This window comes from Filicampus tigris, chromosome 13, assembly GCF_054856515.1.
Source record: "Filicampus tigris isolate MCC_2025a chromosome 13, RoL_Ftig_1.0, whole genome shotgun sequence".
Lineage (NCBI taxonomy): Eukaryota > Metazoa > Chordata > Actinopteri > Syngnathiformes > Syngnathidae > Filicampus > Filicampus tigris.
Window position 1 is genome coordinate 20,805,956 of NC_141229.1, and position 20,000 is coordinate 20,825,955.

A 20,000-nucleotide genomic window follows, 5' to 3' on the forward strand; every position below is an offset into this window, starting at 1 on the left:
TTAAGGACAGTGAAATTGTAGCTGCAAGTATTGTGCTGCCTCTGAGCCTTCATCGCGCTTTCTCAGTTGAAGCAGCCGTGTAAGTTGATGCGTTTATAGATGACTTTTTTTTTTTTAACTTCAAAATATTATCCAAACAATGACTCATCATACAATACATTTTTTTAATCAATCATTGTTTCTTTTTCCTACAAGAATGAATTTTTGAATGAAGAACATTTTGTGGGCCCAGATAACCTTTCCTTGTTGACAGTGACTTCCCTTCTCCCAATTCACACAGGCACACACGCACTTAATGTCTCCTCCCAAGTGTCTTCCTCTAAACCAGACTGCATGTATGAATAGTAAATATAGTGTGTGTGCGCGTGTGTGTGTGTGTGCGTGCGTGTGCGTGCGTGTATGTGTGAGAGATCTTAATCCACCTTCTATGTAAAAACATTCTTTGGTACCTCGATAGCGTGTTTTGACACAGTATCTGTGCCTCAGATGCTGGTATTACTATTTTGCTCCAATCCACCACTCTGACACTTATACAACACATGCACAAGAACACACACACACATGCGCACACAGTGTTTCAGCAGTTTTTCTTGCACACTCATACAGCAGTATGAATACAAAGGCACATATGTTCTAATTAGCTGTTGGCAAACATTTACATTTCTGAAAAAGGATTTTTGATTGACCATGAACAGACTTAGATCTGTTTTAGTAGAGAAGCAACTACTAAATATTTTTGAGGGTTACTAAAAGCAATTAAGACCCCTGGAACATGTATTGAATATTATGACATTGTGCAAGTGGTCATAATGTTGTGGCTGTTATTATATCATATACTGTTGCAAGAAAAACATTTGTGAACTATACAAGTAGTTTACTTAAACTAATAACACACCAACTCCTTAAAGGGATGCTGGTTTAATTCCTTAACTGTTTATACATAAAATGTACAGACAACTCATGAGAAATGCCTTTGATAATGCTTTTAAGCCAGGAGGTTTCATCAAATGAACACTGGCAGAGCTAGAGGGGTAGGCAATATATACACTTGGAATATACTGAAATATAGTTGGACCCTGCTGGTGCTAGACCAGATAATTGACTTTTGGGTATTTTCCCTTTTTTTCCCAGGAATTTCCCCCCCACACATTTTCCCCCGTAGGGAACATATAAATGAATTTTTATCAGCGTTTTCTGAAGATTTTGGGCGTGGTTGTAAGAAGTGTGTTGTGCGGACCCCCTGAGATATCCTTTGCCTCCCCGTGGCCCCCCGAAGGCAAAAAAAAAAATCCTAGCTACACCAGTGCAAAATGAACTCATGCAAACATCCGTGAAATGTGTGTGTCTGTCTGTGTGTGTGTGTATGTTAAGAAAACCATTTGTTGAGACTTAGATGATGACCAAAGCAAAAATATTTTCCAATTTATGCAGACATCTAGCATCATTTTAACCTGTTCCCATGCTTTTTCCTCCAACTGTATAGTGAGTTTTCTATTTTGGAGATGCACAGAAGCACGACATTGTCAGCATTCTATTCCAATGCCAAATGTTCTATACACAGAAAAATATACAGTATTTTCTTGACTTTCTATTTCAACTTCCTCTGTTACAGGATACCCTTCAGCAGTTAATAGTGATGCCTCTTCCAAACATTCTCTCCATTGCAAGGGATCCCTTGTCAGGTAACGCTCACATGCATGCACATGCTCACGCTCCAGTTACCCGAGCACTTTTTTAATTCCAGTCTTTCACAAAGACATTACGTTAGCTTAGCAATTAGCATGGCTTCTCCGGCTCTCCCTCTGTTAATTATTCCTCGTAATCCCTTCGTGAGTACAATACTTGTAAGAAGTGTATCTTACACGTTGCCATGGAGGTGAGATGATGGAGGCTGTGATTGCTGAGTTAGGAGTGAAACAGCAGCGTGTTTCGCAGGCAGTAGTAGCCAGCCGAAGCTCATTGCTAAACTTGCTATCGCTAGCTGCAGCTGCATCTCGCCTAGATCCGCCGACTACATGGCTGCAGGTGACATAAGCAGCCCATTGAAGCTTTTTGGAAGGTCTCTGCCGTTCACTAATCAGAAAAGCTCAATTTTTTTCATTTTTTGGGGTTTTGATGAGGCTGGCAGCAATGTGGCATAAGATGAAAGCTCTTTGCACACCAAATCCAAGTTGTATTTGATGTAACAATGACATGCAGTCTGCTGTAGATGATAAATGACGATAACATGATAGTAGCAAAAGTGACATGATATATCGTCATATCGCCAAGCTCTAGTGTGCATGCATCAACATCAAATTTGTTTTGATTTTATTCATGTATTTATTAATTTTCACTTAGCATGGTAAACGTTTGTTACTGTAACTGTATCATGGCTCAGTTTCAGAAAAATGGTGAGCCGTGATTGGTTGTTACCTGAGCCCCGAGCAACTAGTTTGGACTAGTGAAGGCATATTCTAGTGAGAACATATTTTTGTAAAGAACATTTTGGAGGTTGACTTTCCCCTTTAAGAACAAAGGCTACGTTGTCATGTTAGAAAAGGTAGCAGTAGCATTGCATGATGATAAAAGTTAAAAGCCCAGTCAAACAACATTCAAATTGCGTTATATTGAATGAGCTAAGATTTTTGTTTTCATTCACCGCGCAAAACCTTATTTACTTAAAAGTGAACTGGGATATAAACTGTTTTCCAAAAGCGCTGCGAAAAAGTAAAACTTTGTGTTTTCCACCCCGCAGCAAAAAGCATGGAGGAGCTGAAAAGAATTTTACTATTGATACTTGGCTGTGCTGTCCAGGTAACAAGTACACAAAACATGGACACACACACACCCACACACCCCCACACACACGCACACATGCACACACACAGACAACAATTCTCTCCCAGGAAGAGTATTTGAGTTTGTTTAGTTTTTCATGTCTGAGCAGAGCTGATTGCTGACGCTGCTAATAAGCTACGCAGTGAGACTATCATTGTCTCTGACTATTACACATTAAATACCTCGCCACACGGAAGAATCATGAAATGGAACAAGACACGTATTGAGCAAATATAAATCATGATTCATTTTTTTCCTTTTACTTTTACACTTAGCAGCATCCTACTTAGAGATAGACCGATGTGTTTTTTTCAGGGCCGATACGATACCTATTATTAGTAGTCAAGGAGGCCGATAACCGATATTTCGAGCCGATATTCATTTGCAGTAAAAAGGAAAATATTGGCATAAAAAAAATAAAACAAAGTAAAACTCTGAACTTTGTTGAAATGCCTTTACCCATGTTTGTTGAACATTTTTTCAGATTTGCATAATGTTGATGTTTTTTATTATTATACATTTTTGACAATATGCATCTTTGTTGTAAAATTCTAACAAAGTTCAGGGAGCTCCCAGGGTCATCAGCATGTCTTCAAAAGTTACATGAAAACTTTAAACAATAGGGTGCACCCTATGGTTTTCAACAGTGAATAAACTTCTCCAAAATTAAAATTAAATTAAAATTTCACGCATCTTTGTTTTGATTTCAAACAAAACCAAAAGGTGCAGAGTGTTCCCAGGGTCAGTAGAATCTCTAATAAAGTTAACTGAAAATTTAAACAAATAGTTTCTTGACGTTAACGCATTTTTTTGTTGATTTATTATCGGCCATCAGATTTTGAAAAAAGGCAGAAACCGATATTCATCAAAATCCCGAATATCGGCCCGGCTGATAATCCGTCTATCCCTAATCCTAATGCAAAAGTTAGACCGCTGCTTTGACTCTGGACTCACTAAACACTTCTCATTCTCCACAGTTGCTTTGTTTCTGTCCTTTCTTCACTCCCTCTCCCTATTTTTTCCAGTTATTTTGTCTCCTTCCTACCTGGACTAGTCTGACTGGTTTCAGGGAAAAAGAAGGCTGTGAGGAGGCAGTGAACAGGAAGACAGGAAGGGCCTTCTAGAGTCATGTACAAATGCTGACATGATGAATATCTCTTGCTCAACTGAGGCAACAGCTAAATAAACAGTCACATTTTTTACATGAACCATCTATTATTTCCCTTAATTTTAATTTTCTGATGATAACATTGCCTAAAATCAACTTGCATTAAATATCTTTATTTCTAATGATTGAAGTGTTTGTTTTTATCATTAGTGTGAACGTAAGGAGGAGATGATCGAAAGGATCAAACTGCTGGACATTGAGACCCAGGCTGCCATCGTCTCTCACATCCAGGAGGTCAGTGAAGAAGAAGAATGCATATTTTCAATCATGAAAACGATGAATATCCTGGACTTTGCGTTGCACATACAGTAAATTATGGCTGCCACAAACGATTAACAACTAGTCACTGATAGTCGCAATTAGTTGACTAATCAGATCATATGTAAATTTTAGCATATGTTCTATAACCATCATTGGTTTACAGCTTGAATTATTTAAAGCAGAAGTCAACCCAAACATATTTTTTTTAAAGAATACTATATTTTCCCAGCAGGCCCACTAGTTGAAACAAGGCATTCTGATTAATATTGTGTTTGTGGAATATGAGTTAAAGGGACACTTGGGTGAACCTAACATTGGCACTTATATAATAGGTTTGCATGTAAAAACGACATTAGTACTAAAATGCCCTCCTCTAAAGACTCTGTAGTGATTTAAGGTCTTTTTTTGTTTTTAGGTTTATGACAAATTTCCCCAAAAAGGGGCGTGGCCTATGTTATGTTTTCGGTCTCAGCAGTCTACGTCACAAGAGGGAGGCAAGCATGGTAATGCTCGCTCTGTCAGTTCTGTTGCCTAAAACGGTGACCGATCGCCACCAAAATGCAAATGCACATTACTACTCTTGTCCACTTCAAACTGTGAAAGTATAAAAGTGTTCTGCACAATAGTTTGGAATTATTGACATAAAATGTGATCTCATCATGATCACCTCCACAAATTCAAAAATACCGTGGCGATTGCTACTCCACTTTAACAAGCTGAAGCGGACAAGAGCATGAATGCGCACACGAACCCCGACTGGTTATATTTCGGACATTTAGCGACGCTTAACTCGTGTCTCAGGAGGGAGAGAGACGGCGGCTTGCAGCAGCAGCACGCAGATTGGACTCCCCCGCTTCCCTCCTCGGTTAAAGGTAGGATTGGGACGGCTAATAGCAACAACTAGCTTCAGGCCGTTAAAACAAAAGGCATTAGCACAACAACATTAGCTCCTTACTGTCCGCCCAGCGCGTGGAGGTGAAGATGAGCCTGTGTCTTCATGTCGCCTCGCAAGCAGTCGCGCTCAGTGTCTCTGCTTTTTGCTTGCAGCCCCCTTCTGCCCGAGTGAAGCGGCTTGAGAGTGATAAAAGTCCTAATCAAACAGCGAACGAAAAGTTCCAGCGAGGCTGACTGCACAGCCGAGAGTGTTGCCGCATTGGAACGTGCCATTTCGGCTGTTACCTTCCAAATTGGACGGCGAGTTGTACGTCGAAAAACTGGGGCCATTCCTCATCCAAATAAGTGTGCACGTCTCATTCCCACTTCAGTCTCTGTAAATATCCCGACTGGTGTTAAATGCCTCACCCGTCCTAACAGATCAGCAAAGAAGCAGTGTGCGCTCTTCCCAGCCTAAATCTATGTAGCTCTGCTGACTTCCACATTTCCTAAATCAGCCACGGAGATGTTAATCCTTTTCATATGTTGAAGTGGGCATTAGTAGAGATGTCCACATAAATTTTGGTGCCAATTGATTGCCGTTTTTGGACATTATAAACAATGAAAGTACAATGATTTCCAATGGAGAGTTTGCAATCGGTTACTCCCGTGACTCCGGCCGAACAAGGATAGAACGGTAGGGGGCTCATTAACAAGGGGCGTTATTCATGGAGTCGCTTATTTCCTAATGTCTCCCAAATGTATTGATAAAATAAAAAATGACAACTCTTCATTTTCCTGATCAAAAAATTTATAAAATGAACTTGTTATTGAAAACGTGGCCGCCGTCCCTTTAAGCAGCAAAACGCACCCGTTTTTAGCCATCTCAGGGTGCGGCCATTTTGTCACTTCTGTTGACTGAAAATGACATCACAACTGCTCAGGGCTCAGATATCGGCCAATCATGGTTCAGCTTCATAAAAGAGGTGAGCCGTGATTGGTCATTACCTGAGACCTGAGCAACTTCGATGTCATTTTCAGTCGACAGAAGTGACAAAATAGCCGTCCCCAGAGGTGGCTAAAAACGGGTGGATTAATCTTATTCCACAAACACAATATTTATCAGAATGCCTTGTTTCAACTAATGTGGGTACATATTCTTGAAAAAAATATGTTTGGGTTTACTTCCCCTTTCAGGTTTTTCTCTGCCATGGACCGGTTCATACAAGTGCATCACTTCGCGGCCCTTTAAATATTCACAGTCGGAGGCGGGGTTCTGGTCGTTTGGACGTCTTATTCTTAAACCGAAAGTACTGAAAATGTTTTTTTTTTCTTTCATCACTGCGGCCCGCCGTGGCCCGCGACCCGGTACCGGTCCGCAGCCCGGTGGTTAGGGTGTCACTGCTTTCAGGCATGTGCAAATTAAAAATAAAGACAGCTAAGATGACAGAACGTTCACGTTATCTTCAACCTGCAATTTAGAAATGGTGATGCATCCTAAATTGAAGGCGCTACTGTGGCCTTAACGTTTTTGGTTGTAATTGTTTAGTGTTTTAAAATGAAACCAAAACTATACACTAAGCGTAGTTGCACTATCAATACTTTGAAACTATCTATAAATACTAAAAGAAATACTTGTATTCTCTTCTCAGGCATTTTTAAATGTAGAAGTCAAATGAGGAAAAGGCACTGTGCTAAAGAAAACTAAACACTCATCACACGTTTTATTTTGGTTTTATTTAACCTTTATTTATTCAAAACGTTTTTCTTTGCTTTAATAGTATGTCTAATTTAAAAGTGTGAAATTGATCTACAAAATAAACATGAGGTATGGACCTGAATAAAATTCTTCTAGATTAGGACAATAGCAGTATTATCATTTTTTTTGTTTATCACTGTAGGGTATTATAATAAACTGTGTTATGCGTTTTGTTGTTATGTGTTAGCGTTGAGCGGTTGTTTCATGTTCTGTTACTTTGAGTGTTCCTGTTTCTGAATTTTTGAATGCATCTCTCTGTTTGCGAGTGTGGGAATAAGGGAGAGAGGGAGAAAGAGCCAGCGTGTGTGCTGTTCGTGTTATGGCTACGGCCATACGGTAGCTGTGTTTTGGTTGCCAATGAATGCGAATTGACTGACTGATGCCTCCGTAATCCATAGTAGACGCTCCAATATATTCAAGCAGTGGTTCTCAAATGGAGTTACGCATACGTGAGGTACGAGAAGTCACGTAGCATCAATGCAGTTGACTCCCTGCCACCAAGAATGACAAAGATCCTCAGTGGCACAAGCCCAAGTATTTGATTTATTTAGTTATATATTTTAATTGCATATTTTGTTTTCCTTATGGAGCTAATTTTGAGTGGTGAAATATCAGCAACATCTCTCTGTACGATGCAGTGCCTTTTTACACCGCTGACTACAACTGCTACAACAATTGTATAGCAAGTCAAAAGTCTGTGTCTGTGTTTGCAGGTAACCCACAACCAGCAGAATGTTCTTGACCTTTCATGGCTGGAGGAAGGAGCAGGGCTGGCACAGGAAGAGCTCGAACCATTGTCACGCAGCATGGCTACATCTCTACAGCAACTGATAGCGCAGAGAGACAAGGCCAGTGAGGTAATAAAGGATATAAAACAAACACATTTGCAATTTCTGTAGCAGACTTCTCAAAAATTGTTACAATATGAACTTTATTTCAATGTTGAAGCACAGGGTCAGTGCTACGTTTCAGTCTTTAGAGGTGTGAGATTCTTGCCATCTGGCATCCATTACCTAGACAGCAAAAGCACCGTCACCTTAAGCGTTTTATTACAATTGAGCGTCAAACAAGCAGGAGAAATTCCTAACGTAAAAAAACAAATGGACATTTCATGAATAATGGACATTTGATTAGATTATATTTATTGGTATATATTAGATATAACGAGAGTTGATGTCACCCCTTTTAGGTCATTGTGGATCTCACCCAGGAGAGGGACTACTTGTCCAGCCTGCATCCCCAGGAACGACAAATAGGTAGCCCGGGCCAAGTAAATGCTTCTGGAGACGTGCTAGTGAATAACAGAGGACCATCCTTGACTGTGGCAAGCCTTACCAAAGAAGAGAAGCAGCATTTATCTGTAGAGCTTGCCGACACAAAGGCCAAGCTTCGCAGATATAGACAAGAACTGTGAGTCTACTGAGGCTTTAGTGCTCATTAGCAGTAGACACAATATAAATGTAACATTCCGTGTGCAGGGAAGAGAAGACTGAGCAGTTGATGGATTCCAAACATGAGGTGGAGCATCTAGATCAGGAGCTTCAGAGACTGAAACAAGAGGTCAACTTCACCTTCATTAATACCTGTTTTGTGTGCTTCATCAGCATCAACTCATTTGCGTGTGTGTACCATGTTGCCATCATCATACGTCAGTAACATCAAGTTCTGTGTGTAATGTTCATTTGGTTAAGTAATAAACAAGCCAAATTCAATACAAATGAGTACCACTTTGGTCTCACCAAAACTGTCTCAAAGGTCTATTATTGTGCATAGAAACAATTTGTCGGTGATACGTAGCCTTGCTCGGATTTGATAATACGACACCTGGGAATTACAAGCATTACATCATCTGACTAGTCGGCATTCGATGAAAATATGGTCGACAATACTACTGACACTGAAGGTAGCTTTGCCTTTGCCTTTTGTCAGTCTGCAATGGGCCAAAGCAGTAGGGAAAAAGACAATTATAAACTTTCCTCCTCGCATGATAATTATCCCCTGAAGCCACGAAGAAGGCATACAGTATTTATGTTTCTGTATGTGCTGCAGAACCAGTCACTGTCTTGCGAGGCTCGCTCTGTACGAGTGTATCGGGACGAGGTTGACTCCTTGAGGGAGAAAGCGGCCCGAGTCGACCGACTGGATACCGAGTTGACCCGGTGCAAAGAGAAGCTCAATGACGTTCACTTCTACAAGAACAGAGTGGAGGTAAACAAAATTTCCATTCACGTTTGTGCAACAATTATGACTAAACAGTCTTTATTGTGCATGTTTACTGTTGCAGAGCCTTTCTTTCTATTTCTGGTATTAGTTTTGTTTTGTTTTGCTATTTATCTACGGTACACAGAACTTGCTACGCTGATTTGGAAAAAGTCAATCAAATGTAGCACATTGCACATTAAATATCACTGAAAAACTCTAAATCCTTCACATAAAATAATAGTACTATAAACTATGTAGCTAGAGGGACTCATATGTCATCTATACTTCATGTGTGTGGATTTCAGGAGCTTCGCGAAGATAACCTGACGCTTATGGAGACTAAAGTTTTGCTGGAGGAACAACTATCGGTCTCTAGAGGGCGTTGTGAGAAAGTTCACGCCATGGAAAAGGACAACTTGTTACTACGAGCTAAAATACATGACTTGGAAATGGTATGGCATAATGATATCACATATAATTTGCATATGTGTCATATATAATTAAGGACAAATAAAAATGGTATGCTACAATTGCCCGTTACACATAGTTGCTCACCACAGAGCACAATTATCCATCGGGAGACAAAAAATAAAAATGTAAACTGGCGAAATGTTTTATAAAGTTATATTTCTATTTATATGTGCAGCAGGGGCGGAGCCAGAACGTGGCTAATGGGTGGGCCTGGAAAAATCATGGTGGGCCTGAATATTTCTCTCACTGAGCACAATCCTCCTGTCACGACACATCATATATTCAAATGAAATGACAAACTGAATTATATGAAGTTCAGATCTTCCTTAGACAACCACAATTGCCATTCTTATTATTAAATAAAATAAAAAAACACAACAAACACAAATTCAAAAATAATTTTACAATAATTTACTAAAAATTTAAAAGTCTATATCTTTTCATGAATCTCACTGGGTGGGCGGTCTGTCAATCTGGCTCCGCCCCTGATGTGCAGTACTCCGACCTGCCACAACATTTTGATGACTTGCATAATCCACAGCTCATGCTCTTTCTTGAAAATGCAAGTGGTCACAAAGGTTTGTCTTATAGCATGTTGTATTGGCTCTATGACAAATGTTTGTCTGTGGTCTTTGCAGGAGAGAGACAATGAGCGCCGTCGGCTCGAGGAGCTGGTGGAGGAGAACATGCTTCTGGAGATTGGACAGAAACAGAGTATGAATGAATCAGCTCATCTGGGATGGGAACTGGAGCAGCTCACCAAAAACCAAGACAATTCTAATTCAGAGAGTAAGATACTCATTTCTTTTCCATTACTGTTTTGCACCAACTACGACTCAGCAAATTTTCGGTGTGCTGCAGCCCGCAAATCATTTGTCCACGAGCTGAATGAGTGTGTCTCCAGTCGTGTTTTGAAGCTGGAGAAAGAGAACAGGGAGCTGCAAACCTCTATTGAGAGACTAAAGGAGGAGAATCACCACCTCCAAGAGAAGCAGCTCCATACCCAAGAGGTGGACAGGGAGAACCAGGGTCTCAGTAAAAAGGTAAAACAAAAACAAAAAACAGACATAGGTTTGAAATGTACGCCATTGAAGCAGTTCACAGAAAGAAATACAGTGCAGCCTGGGCAGCCGAACCCTCTGGGGCTAAGGTTTTCGCGTGTGCAAAAGCAGTGTGGATGCTGATCTGACAACCAGGCACTTCCCACAATTGGGTGTAAAACTTAAAGACCTTGTGTGAAGTAAACTTGACCAACCATCTTTTGACGGCTAAAAGTACTTTAAGCATACTTTCGTTAGATTCATAATTAGACCCATAGCAACGCGCTTAACAACGAAAATGCAAATGTTCTGCAATCTCTGGTAATCTTCGGCGAGTGACGTCAATTAAAGAGATCGCGTCGCCAGGCACAACATTTTCATCATCCTGCAGCATCTGGCTCGTACATGCATTATGCCAACAACCTCCTCTTCAAACACGTGGATCCTCTCAGATAAGTTTGAAATATCGCTTTCTGAGTCTGTTTCTGATTGGCTTCGTACACTTCCCCATGGAGCCCTGCCACTGACATTCATCTAATGATGTCACACTTCCGGTTTTGTCACTGCCAGCCTCTCACTTGGGAAAAATTGTTACTTTGTCAAATGTACGGTACAAAATAGAAATGATTTTTTTCATGCTTTATTTTTCTGTAATGTTTGATTACTTCACATTTGGTCTTTAAAGGGGAAGTCAATGCAGAGATGTTCTTTCCAATTATATGTTCAATGTAGTCCCTCTAGTCTAAACTTGATAATCTGATTAATATTGTGTTTGTGGAATTCGAATTAAGCGGCAAAGTCCACCTGTTTTTATCTATCTCAGGTTGCGGCCATTTTGTCACGTCTGGCGACTGAAAATGACATGAGAATTGTTCAGGGCTCTGGTAACAGCCAATAATGGCCCAGCTTCAGAAAACAGGTGAGCTGTGATTGGTTGTTACCTAAGCCCTGAGCAACTGTGATGTCATTTTCGGATGACAATAAGAGATAAAATGGCTGTCCCCTGAGATGGAGAAAATACGGTGAGTTTTGCTCCTTAACGCAATTGTAGGCCTAATCAAAATGCTGTGTTTAGACTAGTGGAGGTGTTGTTAAAAAGTAGATAACCTCATATGAATTGAGAATCACTCAACGTCCTGTTGTTACAAAAAAAAACCTGACAAATAAGGGATTGAAAGGGAGCAAAGGAGATCAGCTGAAACACTTCTGTTTTAATTTTGATTCTGGATTTTTTTTAACCTTTGGGTAAAAATTAATTCCCTAAGGTCCGCTTCTGTGTGCGTTGTATGTAAAAGCTTTGCACTACTAAATCTGGGTCTCTCTCAGTTGGAGCATCTCCAGGGCTTGCTGGACCAGGAGAAACTGACCAATCAAGACATGGAGTCCCTTGGAGAGGAATTATTGAAGGAGAAGCAAAATCTGGAAAGAGAAATGCATGCTCTAAGAGCAGACAAAGATAGACAGGTAAATTATAGGAACACCCTCAGAAGCTCTTATACCAGTTGTCCGCCACAGAAGTTCAAACCGTCATGATGTGATTTAGATTGAAGACAGATAGGACAGAATCAAACCTCAGTGAACACAAAGTGCAGCTGAAAGAGTTGTAGAATGACAGTGCCAGTCCCGTACCTTGCTAAAGACCTTTCTGCTTTATTTCTACTGTGTGATAAGATTTCAGAACTGGAGAGTGAGAAGCAGCATCTTTTTGATGCCATGGTGTCGCTTCGTGAGCGTGCTCAGTCTCACAGTGAAACAAGGGTCCGCGAGGTGGAAGCAGAGAATCGCCTCCTACACCAAGGCATTACTGACACCAGTGCCCGGTTAGCGAGTGTGGAAACTCAACTCGTGCTCTCCAAAGAAGAGGCAGACAGGCTGAGGGAGAGGGCAGAAAGATGCGGTGAAGTTGAGAGGGAGATGGCCAAGATGGAGAGAAACAGAGACGCTCTCAACAGAGAGGTAAGAGATGACCTTTAACTAATGATACGATTCATGCAGGGCAGGGGAAAGTGATTGACTTGGACGTTTCGGTCTCCAGGTGACATCTCTGCGTGCTTGCAGTGAGAGGTCCGGGTTTCTTGAGAAGCAGGTGTCCTCCCTGGAGCAGGAGGTGCACAGATTGAAACGGGAGGCAGAGGAGGCTCAACAAGGGCTTCAGCAACTGAAGAGACAGGAAGCAGAAAATAGCCTCCTGACAAAGGAAAACTTGGACCTCCGCTGCTCCGTGGAAAATCTGCGCTCCTCGTCCTCTCTCCTCGCGAAACAACAGGAAGAATATAAGGAGGGCCAGAAAGAGTTGCGAGAGCTGCAGAGGAGATTGGAGGAGGTTGGAGTGGAGCTACAAGCAGAGAGGAAGAGAGCAGAGAGGCTGGAAATGAACGTCGCCACACTAAATCAAGAGAAGCATCGCTTGGAGGGCCACATGGATACGTTTAAAGAGGAAAGGGAAGAAATGGAGAGAGAGCGGCACGACACACGGAGTAGGCAGGAAGAGCTGAGAAAGGAAGTCGAAGATCTGAGTCATGAGCAGAGGAGGAGAGAGGAAGGTGACAAGGAGAGAAGGAAAATCCTATTGGACCTGGAACAATCTGAGAAGGGAAGGAAGCACCTGGAGAAGGAGAGTTGGAGAAACAAAATGCTACTGGAGGCTAAGGGGGCAGAGCTGGAAGAGAAGGCTCGTCAGTTGGCTCTCGCGGAGAAGGACGGTGTAGATATGAGAAAAGAAGTTAGTTTGCTCAAGGAGGTGGCAGTCAAGGCCAAAGAGCTGGAGAGGGAGAACAAGGAGCTGAACAAACGGGCCACCATTGACAAGAGAACTTTGGTTACACTAAGAGAGGTAAGAGCGACATCCTTTTTGGGGGTAGCATCTTTATGAAGTGGATATGGAGGACTTTCTGTCATGTGTGATCTTCTACTCACATTATATACTGCATTAGTGCAACTGCACATGTGTGGCTGTGAATAGGTTTGTACTTAACCAGCGTGAGTGTAACAGAGAGCATTGTGTGTAGGAGTTGGTGTCCGAGAAGTTGCGAGTCCAGCAGCACAGCGTGGAGTTGGAAAGACTCAATGAAGAACTGGAGAAGGTGGGACTGAACCGAGAAAGACTACTACAGCAGGAGCACATGCTGGAAGACAGGTAACTTTAAATCACACAACATACAGTGTCACTCTTTTGGAGTACTAATCAGCCTTAATATACAATGTCGGAGTTGACTTGTGCTTGTGTGTGTTAGCAAGTACAAGCTGCTTGAATCCCGATTGGAAGAAACGGTCCAACATGCCATGAAGATTAAAGAGGGAAAAATCTCCAATCTGGAGAAGAAACTCCAAGAGAGCAACACACACAATGCCGCACTACGGACTGAGCTTGCTACTGTGAGTGAAAATAAAACTCCCACCGAAACATTCACTTCTTGCCAGTTGCTAATTTTGAATTATTGGGTCGCTGAATTTGATTTTTTTAAGTGTTTGTTTAGCCTTATATCTTAAAGTGGAAGTCAACCCCAACATTTTATTTACAAGAAATTTGTTCTATGTAGGCCCATTAGTCTAAACATTCTGATTAACATTGCTTTCACAGTTGCTCAGGTAATGACCAGTCATGGCTCAGCTTCAGAAAACAGGTGAGCCTTGATTGGGTGACAAATTTTTAAAAAATGGCTGGACTAAGCATGGCCGGAAGCGGATTTTAGTCTGGCCAACTAATCGGCCCTCATGTGTGTGACGTGCTCGCGAGGCGGCCAAATTTAATCTCAGCCTACTCGGTGAAAGGCTTTTTTTTTAGGCTTCTTTCAAAGCAAATTGTTTCCGGGAAGAAAATCAAGCTGCGCGCAGCACTCAAGTGTGACACTGGCACATCATGCACTTTCCTACTTCAGGAAATACACCGTAGCAAAACTGCTGTGTAGTGGTTTGCTGGCATGCTTTTATTTTGAAGGCAGGGAAGTGTGAAGGAGGGGAGTGTGGAAAATAGGTAACTTGTTGCTTGCAGACTTGTCGTCTGTTGGACAAATAAATTATACAGTACGACAAAACCAACCCCATGGCTCGCAATGGAAGTAAGTACACGCAGTTGGGTTGTTGTGTCTTTCACAGCTTAATAACTTGGAGAAGTCTCGGAGCGCAGCTTCTTTTTATTGCGTAAACGGCATTCATTCACAGACAAGTTGAATCACTGATAACACTTGAAATTGTATCACCCCGCGCATGTCGCGGTGCACTGAGGAAATCACAGGGCGAATAACTACGCCTGGAAAAGTAGGTCTATACACTACATGGGTAAGTATGTGAGTAAGTGGCGCGTTTGAAGCGTATTCGCAGCGTGTTTGAGTAGTAAGTTAGCCAGCTAATTGTCTTTAAATAAACCTCTTCTGTTAGCATCTCTCCCGCGGGGGTATTGTGCACGTTTTTCTTTTGGGGGGGGCCGGCAATGTTTATGAATTCAGCCGGGGGGGCGCGGCCGGAAGGGTACCCAGGTCAAGGGCGGAGGGTCGTGGCAGGATGGGCAAAAAAGGGTCAAGTGCCCAGCTCAGCATATCAGCAAATACTGCACTTAGTAGTTAACTTCCAATTATTAAGACTTGAGTCCAATTTGATTACTTAAAGCGGAAGTACTCACAACGACCAATCACGGCTGATATGTTTGCCAAACATATTTTTTTTCAAGAATATGTTCCCAGCAGTCACTGATAGTGTAGTGGTACACGCGCCTGACTTGTGTGCGGGCAGCGTGGGATCGATTCCCGCTCAGTGACGGTGTCTGCGTGTGCCCTGCGACTGGCTGGCGACCAGTTCGGGGTGTAGTCTGCCTTCGCCCGTTGACGGCGTGGGTAGGCTCTAGCACCTCCCCGCGACCCTGTATAGGATAAGCGGTTTGGAAGATGACATGACATGACATGTTCCCAGCAGGCCCACTAGTTGAAACACGGGATTCTGATTAATTTTGCATTTGTTAAATATAAGTTATGCATTTGTTTGCACTTGTTTTTAGCCATCAGTGTAGGCGGCTATTTTATCTTCTGTCGACTGAAAATGACATCACAACTGCTCACAACGACCAATCACAGCTGACTGTTTGCTGAATCTGAGCCGTGATTGGTCGTTGTGAGCAGTTGTGATGTCATTTTCAGTCGACAGAAGACAAAATGGACGCCCCCAGAGATGGCTAAAAACAAGTAGATTAACATTTATTCCACAAACACAATATTTTTCAGAATGCCCTGTTTCAACTAGTGGGCTTGCATAGAGCATATTCTTGAGAAAAAAAAATGTTTGCGTTGACTTCTCTTTTAAGAAGGATGCATGTAAAACTATCAATACAGCTAGACCTAGAGGAATGTGTTTTCTTTTCATTTTGGTTCAGGCTCTTGAGAAAGTGTCTACCTTGCGTCAGCAACAGGAGAGAGAAGAAAACCACAACTCCCTTGGGTGCTCAGGAGGAGAAGGACGGAGGGGCTCAGCCACTGCTGAGCTTCTCCGTATCAAAGATCATCTCATTGAGGTCGAGAAGAATGTACGTTTCTACATTTTTTTTGTATCACTACTAGTTTGTTGAATTGCTATACTGTTGTTGATGCTTAACATTCACCCCATTGCTCGGAAATTAAGTTGACTTTTATATTCAGATATATGAATTCATGTTATCCACTTTCCTGTAAACACATGCCTGTTTTCTAATTCAGTCAGGTTCACCATATGCATATTTTCAGAGTGTTTTTGCCTCTTGGCATTTTTAACAGTGTCAGTATTTTGCCTAGAATGCCTCACTACAGACTCAGAGCAGTTTGTTGAAGGACCAGCTTAAACAACTGGACAACCAGAACAGTTCACTTAACAACCAGATGGCGACACTGCAGCGGCACACCACAATGCTGCAGGAGCAGAATTCAGCGCTGCATACTCAGACAGCACAACTTCAGGTACACACAACATTCGGAAATACTTTAGGTAATCATTTTGTTCCAAGTCATGTTTTCAACATGTCATTCTATCATACAAATCTTTTAACAACTTTCTTTAGTTATGTCGGTCACAACATAACGGTCTGAAATGTTTTCACATCCATTAAGAGAATTAGTTGTTAGAAATGTCAAGATCCATTTGGTATAGAGTTGCGGCTATCAAATATTTTGGCATTCGGATAAACTGCTGAAAATTCTGTCAAAGAATCGGGTATTTGGATACCAACTGGTTTTCATTTTTTTTGATCAATCAACATTTTATATTTTTAAACTGTGCATAGGCGCCCACTATTTTCCTCTCTGGAAACAGTGAGAATTTAGATCATTATCTCGACTTAAGGCTTCTTTGTGCTCGCGCGCGCATGTCACTGTAGCAATGCCACACACAGTTTGCCTTTTTAAAGCGGAAGTCAACCCAAACATATTTTTTTCAAGAATATGTTCTATGCAAGCCCACTAGTTGAAACAGGGCATTCTGATTAATATTGCGTTTATGGAATAAGTGTTAATCCACTCGTTTTTAGCCATCTCTGGGGGCGGCCATTTTGTCTTGTGTCGACTGAAAATGACATCACAACTGCTCACAACGACCAATCACAGCTCAGATTCAGAAAACAGGTCAGCCGTGTGAGCAGTTGTGATGTCATTTTCATTCGACACAAGACAAAATGGCCGCCCCCACCCATGGCTAAAAACACATGCCTTTTGCTGCTTAATTTATATTCCACAAACACAAAATTAATCAGAATGCCGTGTTTCAACTCGTGGGCCTGCTGGGAACATAATCTTGAAAAAAATATGTTTGGGTTGACTTTCGCTTAAATCGTGCGCAACCCACACACGTTGTTTTGAAAATGTGTTGCAATTTCACTCCAAGTCAGAGGGTGTCGCTACGGCTGATACTGTATTAGCTAGGACTCCGCAGGGTGGAATTTCTTCTGCCTTTTCTGGCCAATTCCGACCGACGTTTTTACTGCCGAGCAACGAACAAAGCAACAGCGACAACAGTGGATATTGTGCCTGCTAGAACAAAGGGACCTAGATGACTAGATGATGCATTTAATTGTATTGCGAAATCGATCAGGAAGGTGACACGTGTGTGTAGACTTCTTTACACTCACATAAGTGGCAAAACACCCACGCTGCAGCCAAACTAGTTTGCTTCACAGTAACAAGCTGCGTGGTGCGGACCCTCTCCTAAAGAACCGAGCCGGTTAAATATCTACGTCATCGCCGCATGTGACATTAGGAACCAATCACGAGAGAGAATGCGCACGGCAGCCTTTGCGCAGTAACAATTTTGGATGTGTCCGCGGCATGTGTAGCAGACATGTCGCAGGCGTACCGGCCTTCGGCGGCCTGCGCACCTGCTGATGACGTCACGCTTGATAATATATTTATGGAACATATTTCTTTGCCTCTATGTTTGTCACCCCTTGGCTGTTTTCTGAGTGGAAAAAAAAAAGTCAGCTAGGCGGAATGCCCAGCCCGACAGGTGAAGGCAGTTGTGATGCATATTTTGAGCAAAAAAAGCAACCAAAAAAAACAAAATATTTATTTTAATGTTACAAGAGCACCATAGTCTTCAAATTTAGTCACTAAAATAAAATCAATTTCAAAATAGTAATACTAATGATTTATTTTCCAAAGTCACAGAGAAGGATGAAAAAGACACATGCAGCCCTGTAGTCTCAGGTTACAGACCCCTGATATCATGGATGTTACTGTCTTCTAGGTGGAAAACTCCACACTGTCGTCCCAGAGTGCATCTCTCATGGCTCAGAATGCCGTGTTGCAAGGGCAGGTCACCGCCTTGGAGAATGAGGTAGAGTCATGGCAAAGACAACGCGAGGAGGCATGGCGAGGCAGAGAAAGCGTCCTCAATGACCACGAGCGCTTGCTCAGTGTTCATGAGAGGCAAGCGCATGAGTACGAGCAGTTGATCAGTCAACACACCGCCTTGAAAGTCAAGCAGAGAACACTAGAGGGCGAACACAGAACAATGCACAGCAAGTAAGTTTGTCATATGTGTACCAAAGACAATATCGGACACAAACACCTTTTTTTAACCTCATTCATAGTTAATGGCAGTGATTTATTTTTTTTGTCTCAAAACAAACTGTGCTTTGTATAATTTCCCTGTGCCTCCTTGCAGGTATTGTGCTTTGTTACAGCAGAAAGAGAAATGGGAGGAAGTAGAAGGGCGGGTTCAGAAGGAGAGGGAGGAGCTAAACCAAGAGCACCAGAAAAATCGACTACTGCAGCAAGAGAACCTACAACTTAAAGCTGAAGCGGACAGGTACATGCTGGCAGACACTGATAGTTACTTATTCCAGTGCGTCCTAGGTTTATGACATACTGTATATGCAGGGCTCCAGACTAACATTTTTTTGATAGAAGCACAGTAGCCCCTAACTAAAACATTTCGGAGCGCTGGAAGAAAATTTAGTCACATATTTCCCTCCATTTTCATTATATTACTGATAAATACTTGCAGAAACGACAGTGTTTTTAATTCAAATTTTATTGTGCAATTATTGATACAGTAGAAACCCTAAGTTACACAGCTAAAATATTAAAAATGCAAAGTTAATGTTTAGACCGGCCGTGTAAGTATTATCAGCAAATGTCCCACTCTATGCATGTTTGTGCGTATCCACAGCAGCTCAATTGAATTTGTTTGCCTGACTTAGGCTATGTTGATACTGCTCAAATCGGATTATTTATTTTTTTCCCAAATCAGACCTGAGCCTCTTTTGTATGTGGATATAAATCGGATATGTATGCGATGCCTCTGCAGTATGAACGCTCATCCGCACACACCTGACCTCATCGAAGGCCCAGTCTGCGCTCCGCGAGGCTGGGAGAGAGTGCCCCGGGAAACTACCGACATCGTCCGTGAATCCGCTTTGTTGTTTTGAGTAACAGTTGTTGTCTTTACGTTAGACTTTAATTTAATCCCACTTGAAACATGAAGCATACTGTGGACATTTGTGGTGAAAGTTGTAATTCAGCCACACAAGACTATTTATTACGTGCGGCAATGACGTGACATCCTCTCTAGTAGATGCCTCCAATAAATGAGGAGATCGAGGAACATTGCCCCATATCCCCAAAACATTTTTGTCTCCTCCTGCCTTGCTACTCCGGCAATATGAGAGGATAAAATGAGCCCATACACACGGGACCATATTTATTTTTGTAAACACTGTGCCATATGTGACATAATTTTTTTAGGGCACATCACTCGACATCGTGCACATTTGTTATTGTAATGTGAACGAGTATGTAAAAAGATAGGATTTAGTAAAACATGCAAATTAGGCATCACACATTCATTCTTCAGAGAATACATTAAATTCAAAATTATTCAAATAATCACTTTGCACTGAGATTACAGCGTGCACCAGCACTTTTTTTTTCTTACTTAAAGGCAGCAGCCCCCA

The 20,000-nt window shown here is 41.8% G+C and overlaps 1 protein-coding gene across 7 annotated transcripts in view; it reads left to right on the plus strand.

The window, feature by feature from the left end:
* The window catches only part of ccdc88c (coiled-coil and HOOK domain protein 88C), a 65,330-nt gene that overhangs the window by 17,145 nt on the left and 28,185 nt on the right, over window positions 1-20,000 (plus strand). For 6 of the 7 annotated variants that reach the window (XR_015089330.1, XR_015089331.1, XM_086049692.1 and 3 more), the window contains exons 4-22: window positions 1,613-1,682; window positions 2,738-2,796; window positions 4,139-4,222; window positions 7,595-7,738; window positions 8,071-8,291; window positions 8,360-8,441; window positions 8,931-9,089; window positions 9,389-9,535; window positions 10,193-10,343; window positions 10,416-10,597; window positions 11,921-12,058; window positions 12,266-12,550; window positions 12,630-13,427; window positions 13,603-13,730; window positions 13,828-13,969; window positions 15,957-16,106; window positions 16,351-16,512; window positions 18,290-18,567; window positions 18,710-18,853. Coding sequence is in view for 5 of the 7 variants with exons in the window: in XM_086049692.1 (XP_085905818.1) it covers window positions 1,613-1,682; window positions 2,738-2,796; window positions 4,139-4,222; window positions 7,595-7,738; window positions 8,071-8,291; window positions 8,360-8,441; window positions 8,931-9,089; window positions 9,389-9,535; window positions 10,193-10,343; window positions 10,416-10,597; window positions 11,921-12,058; window positions 12,266-12,550; window positions 12,630-13,427; window positions 13,603-13,730; window positions 13,828-13,969; window positions 15,957-16,106; window positions 16,351-16,512; window positions 18,290-18,567; window positions 18,710-18,853 (3,524 nt within the window). In the remaining 2 variants the exon portion in view is untranslated. The remainder of the gene's footprint in view (window positions 1-1,612; window positions 1,683-2,737; window positions 2,797-4,138; window positions 4,223-7,594; window positions 7,739-8,070; window positions 8,292-8,359; window positions 8,442-8,930; window positions 9,090-9,388; window positions 9,536-10,192; window positions 10,344-10,415; window positions 10,598-11,920; window positions 12,059-12,265; window positions 12,551-12,629; window positions 13,428-13,602; window positions 13,731-13,827; window positions 13,970-15,956; window positions 16,107-16,350; window positions 16,513-18,289; window positions 18,568-18,709; window positions 18,854-20,000) is intronic. The other variant, XM_086049694.1, reaches the window with a different exon arrangement.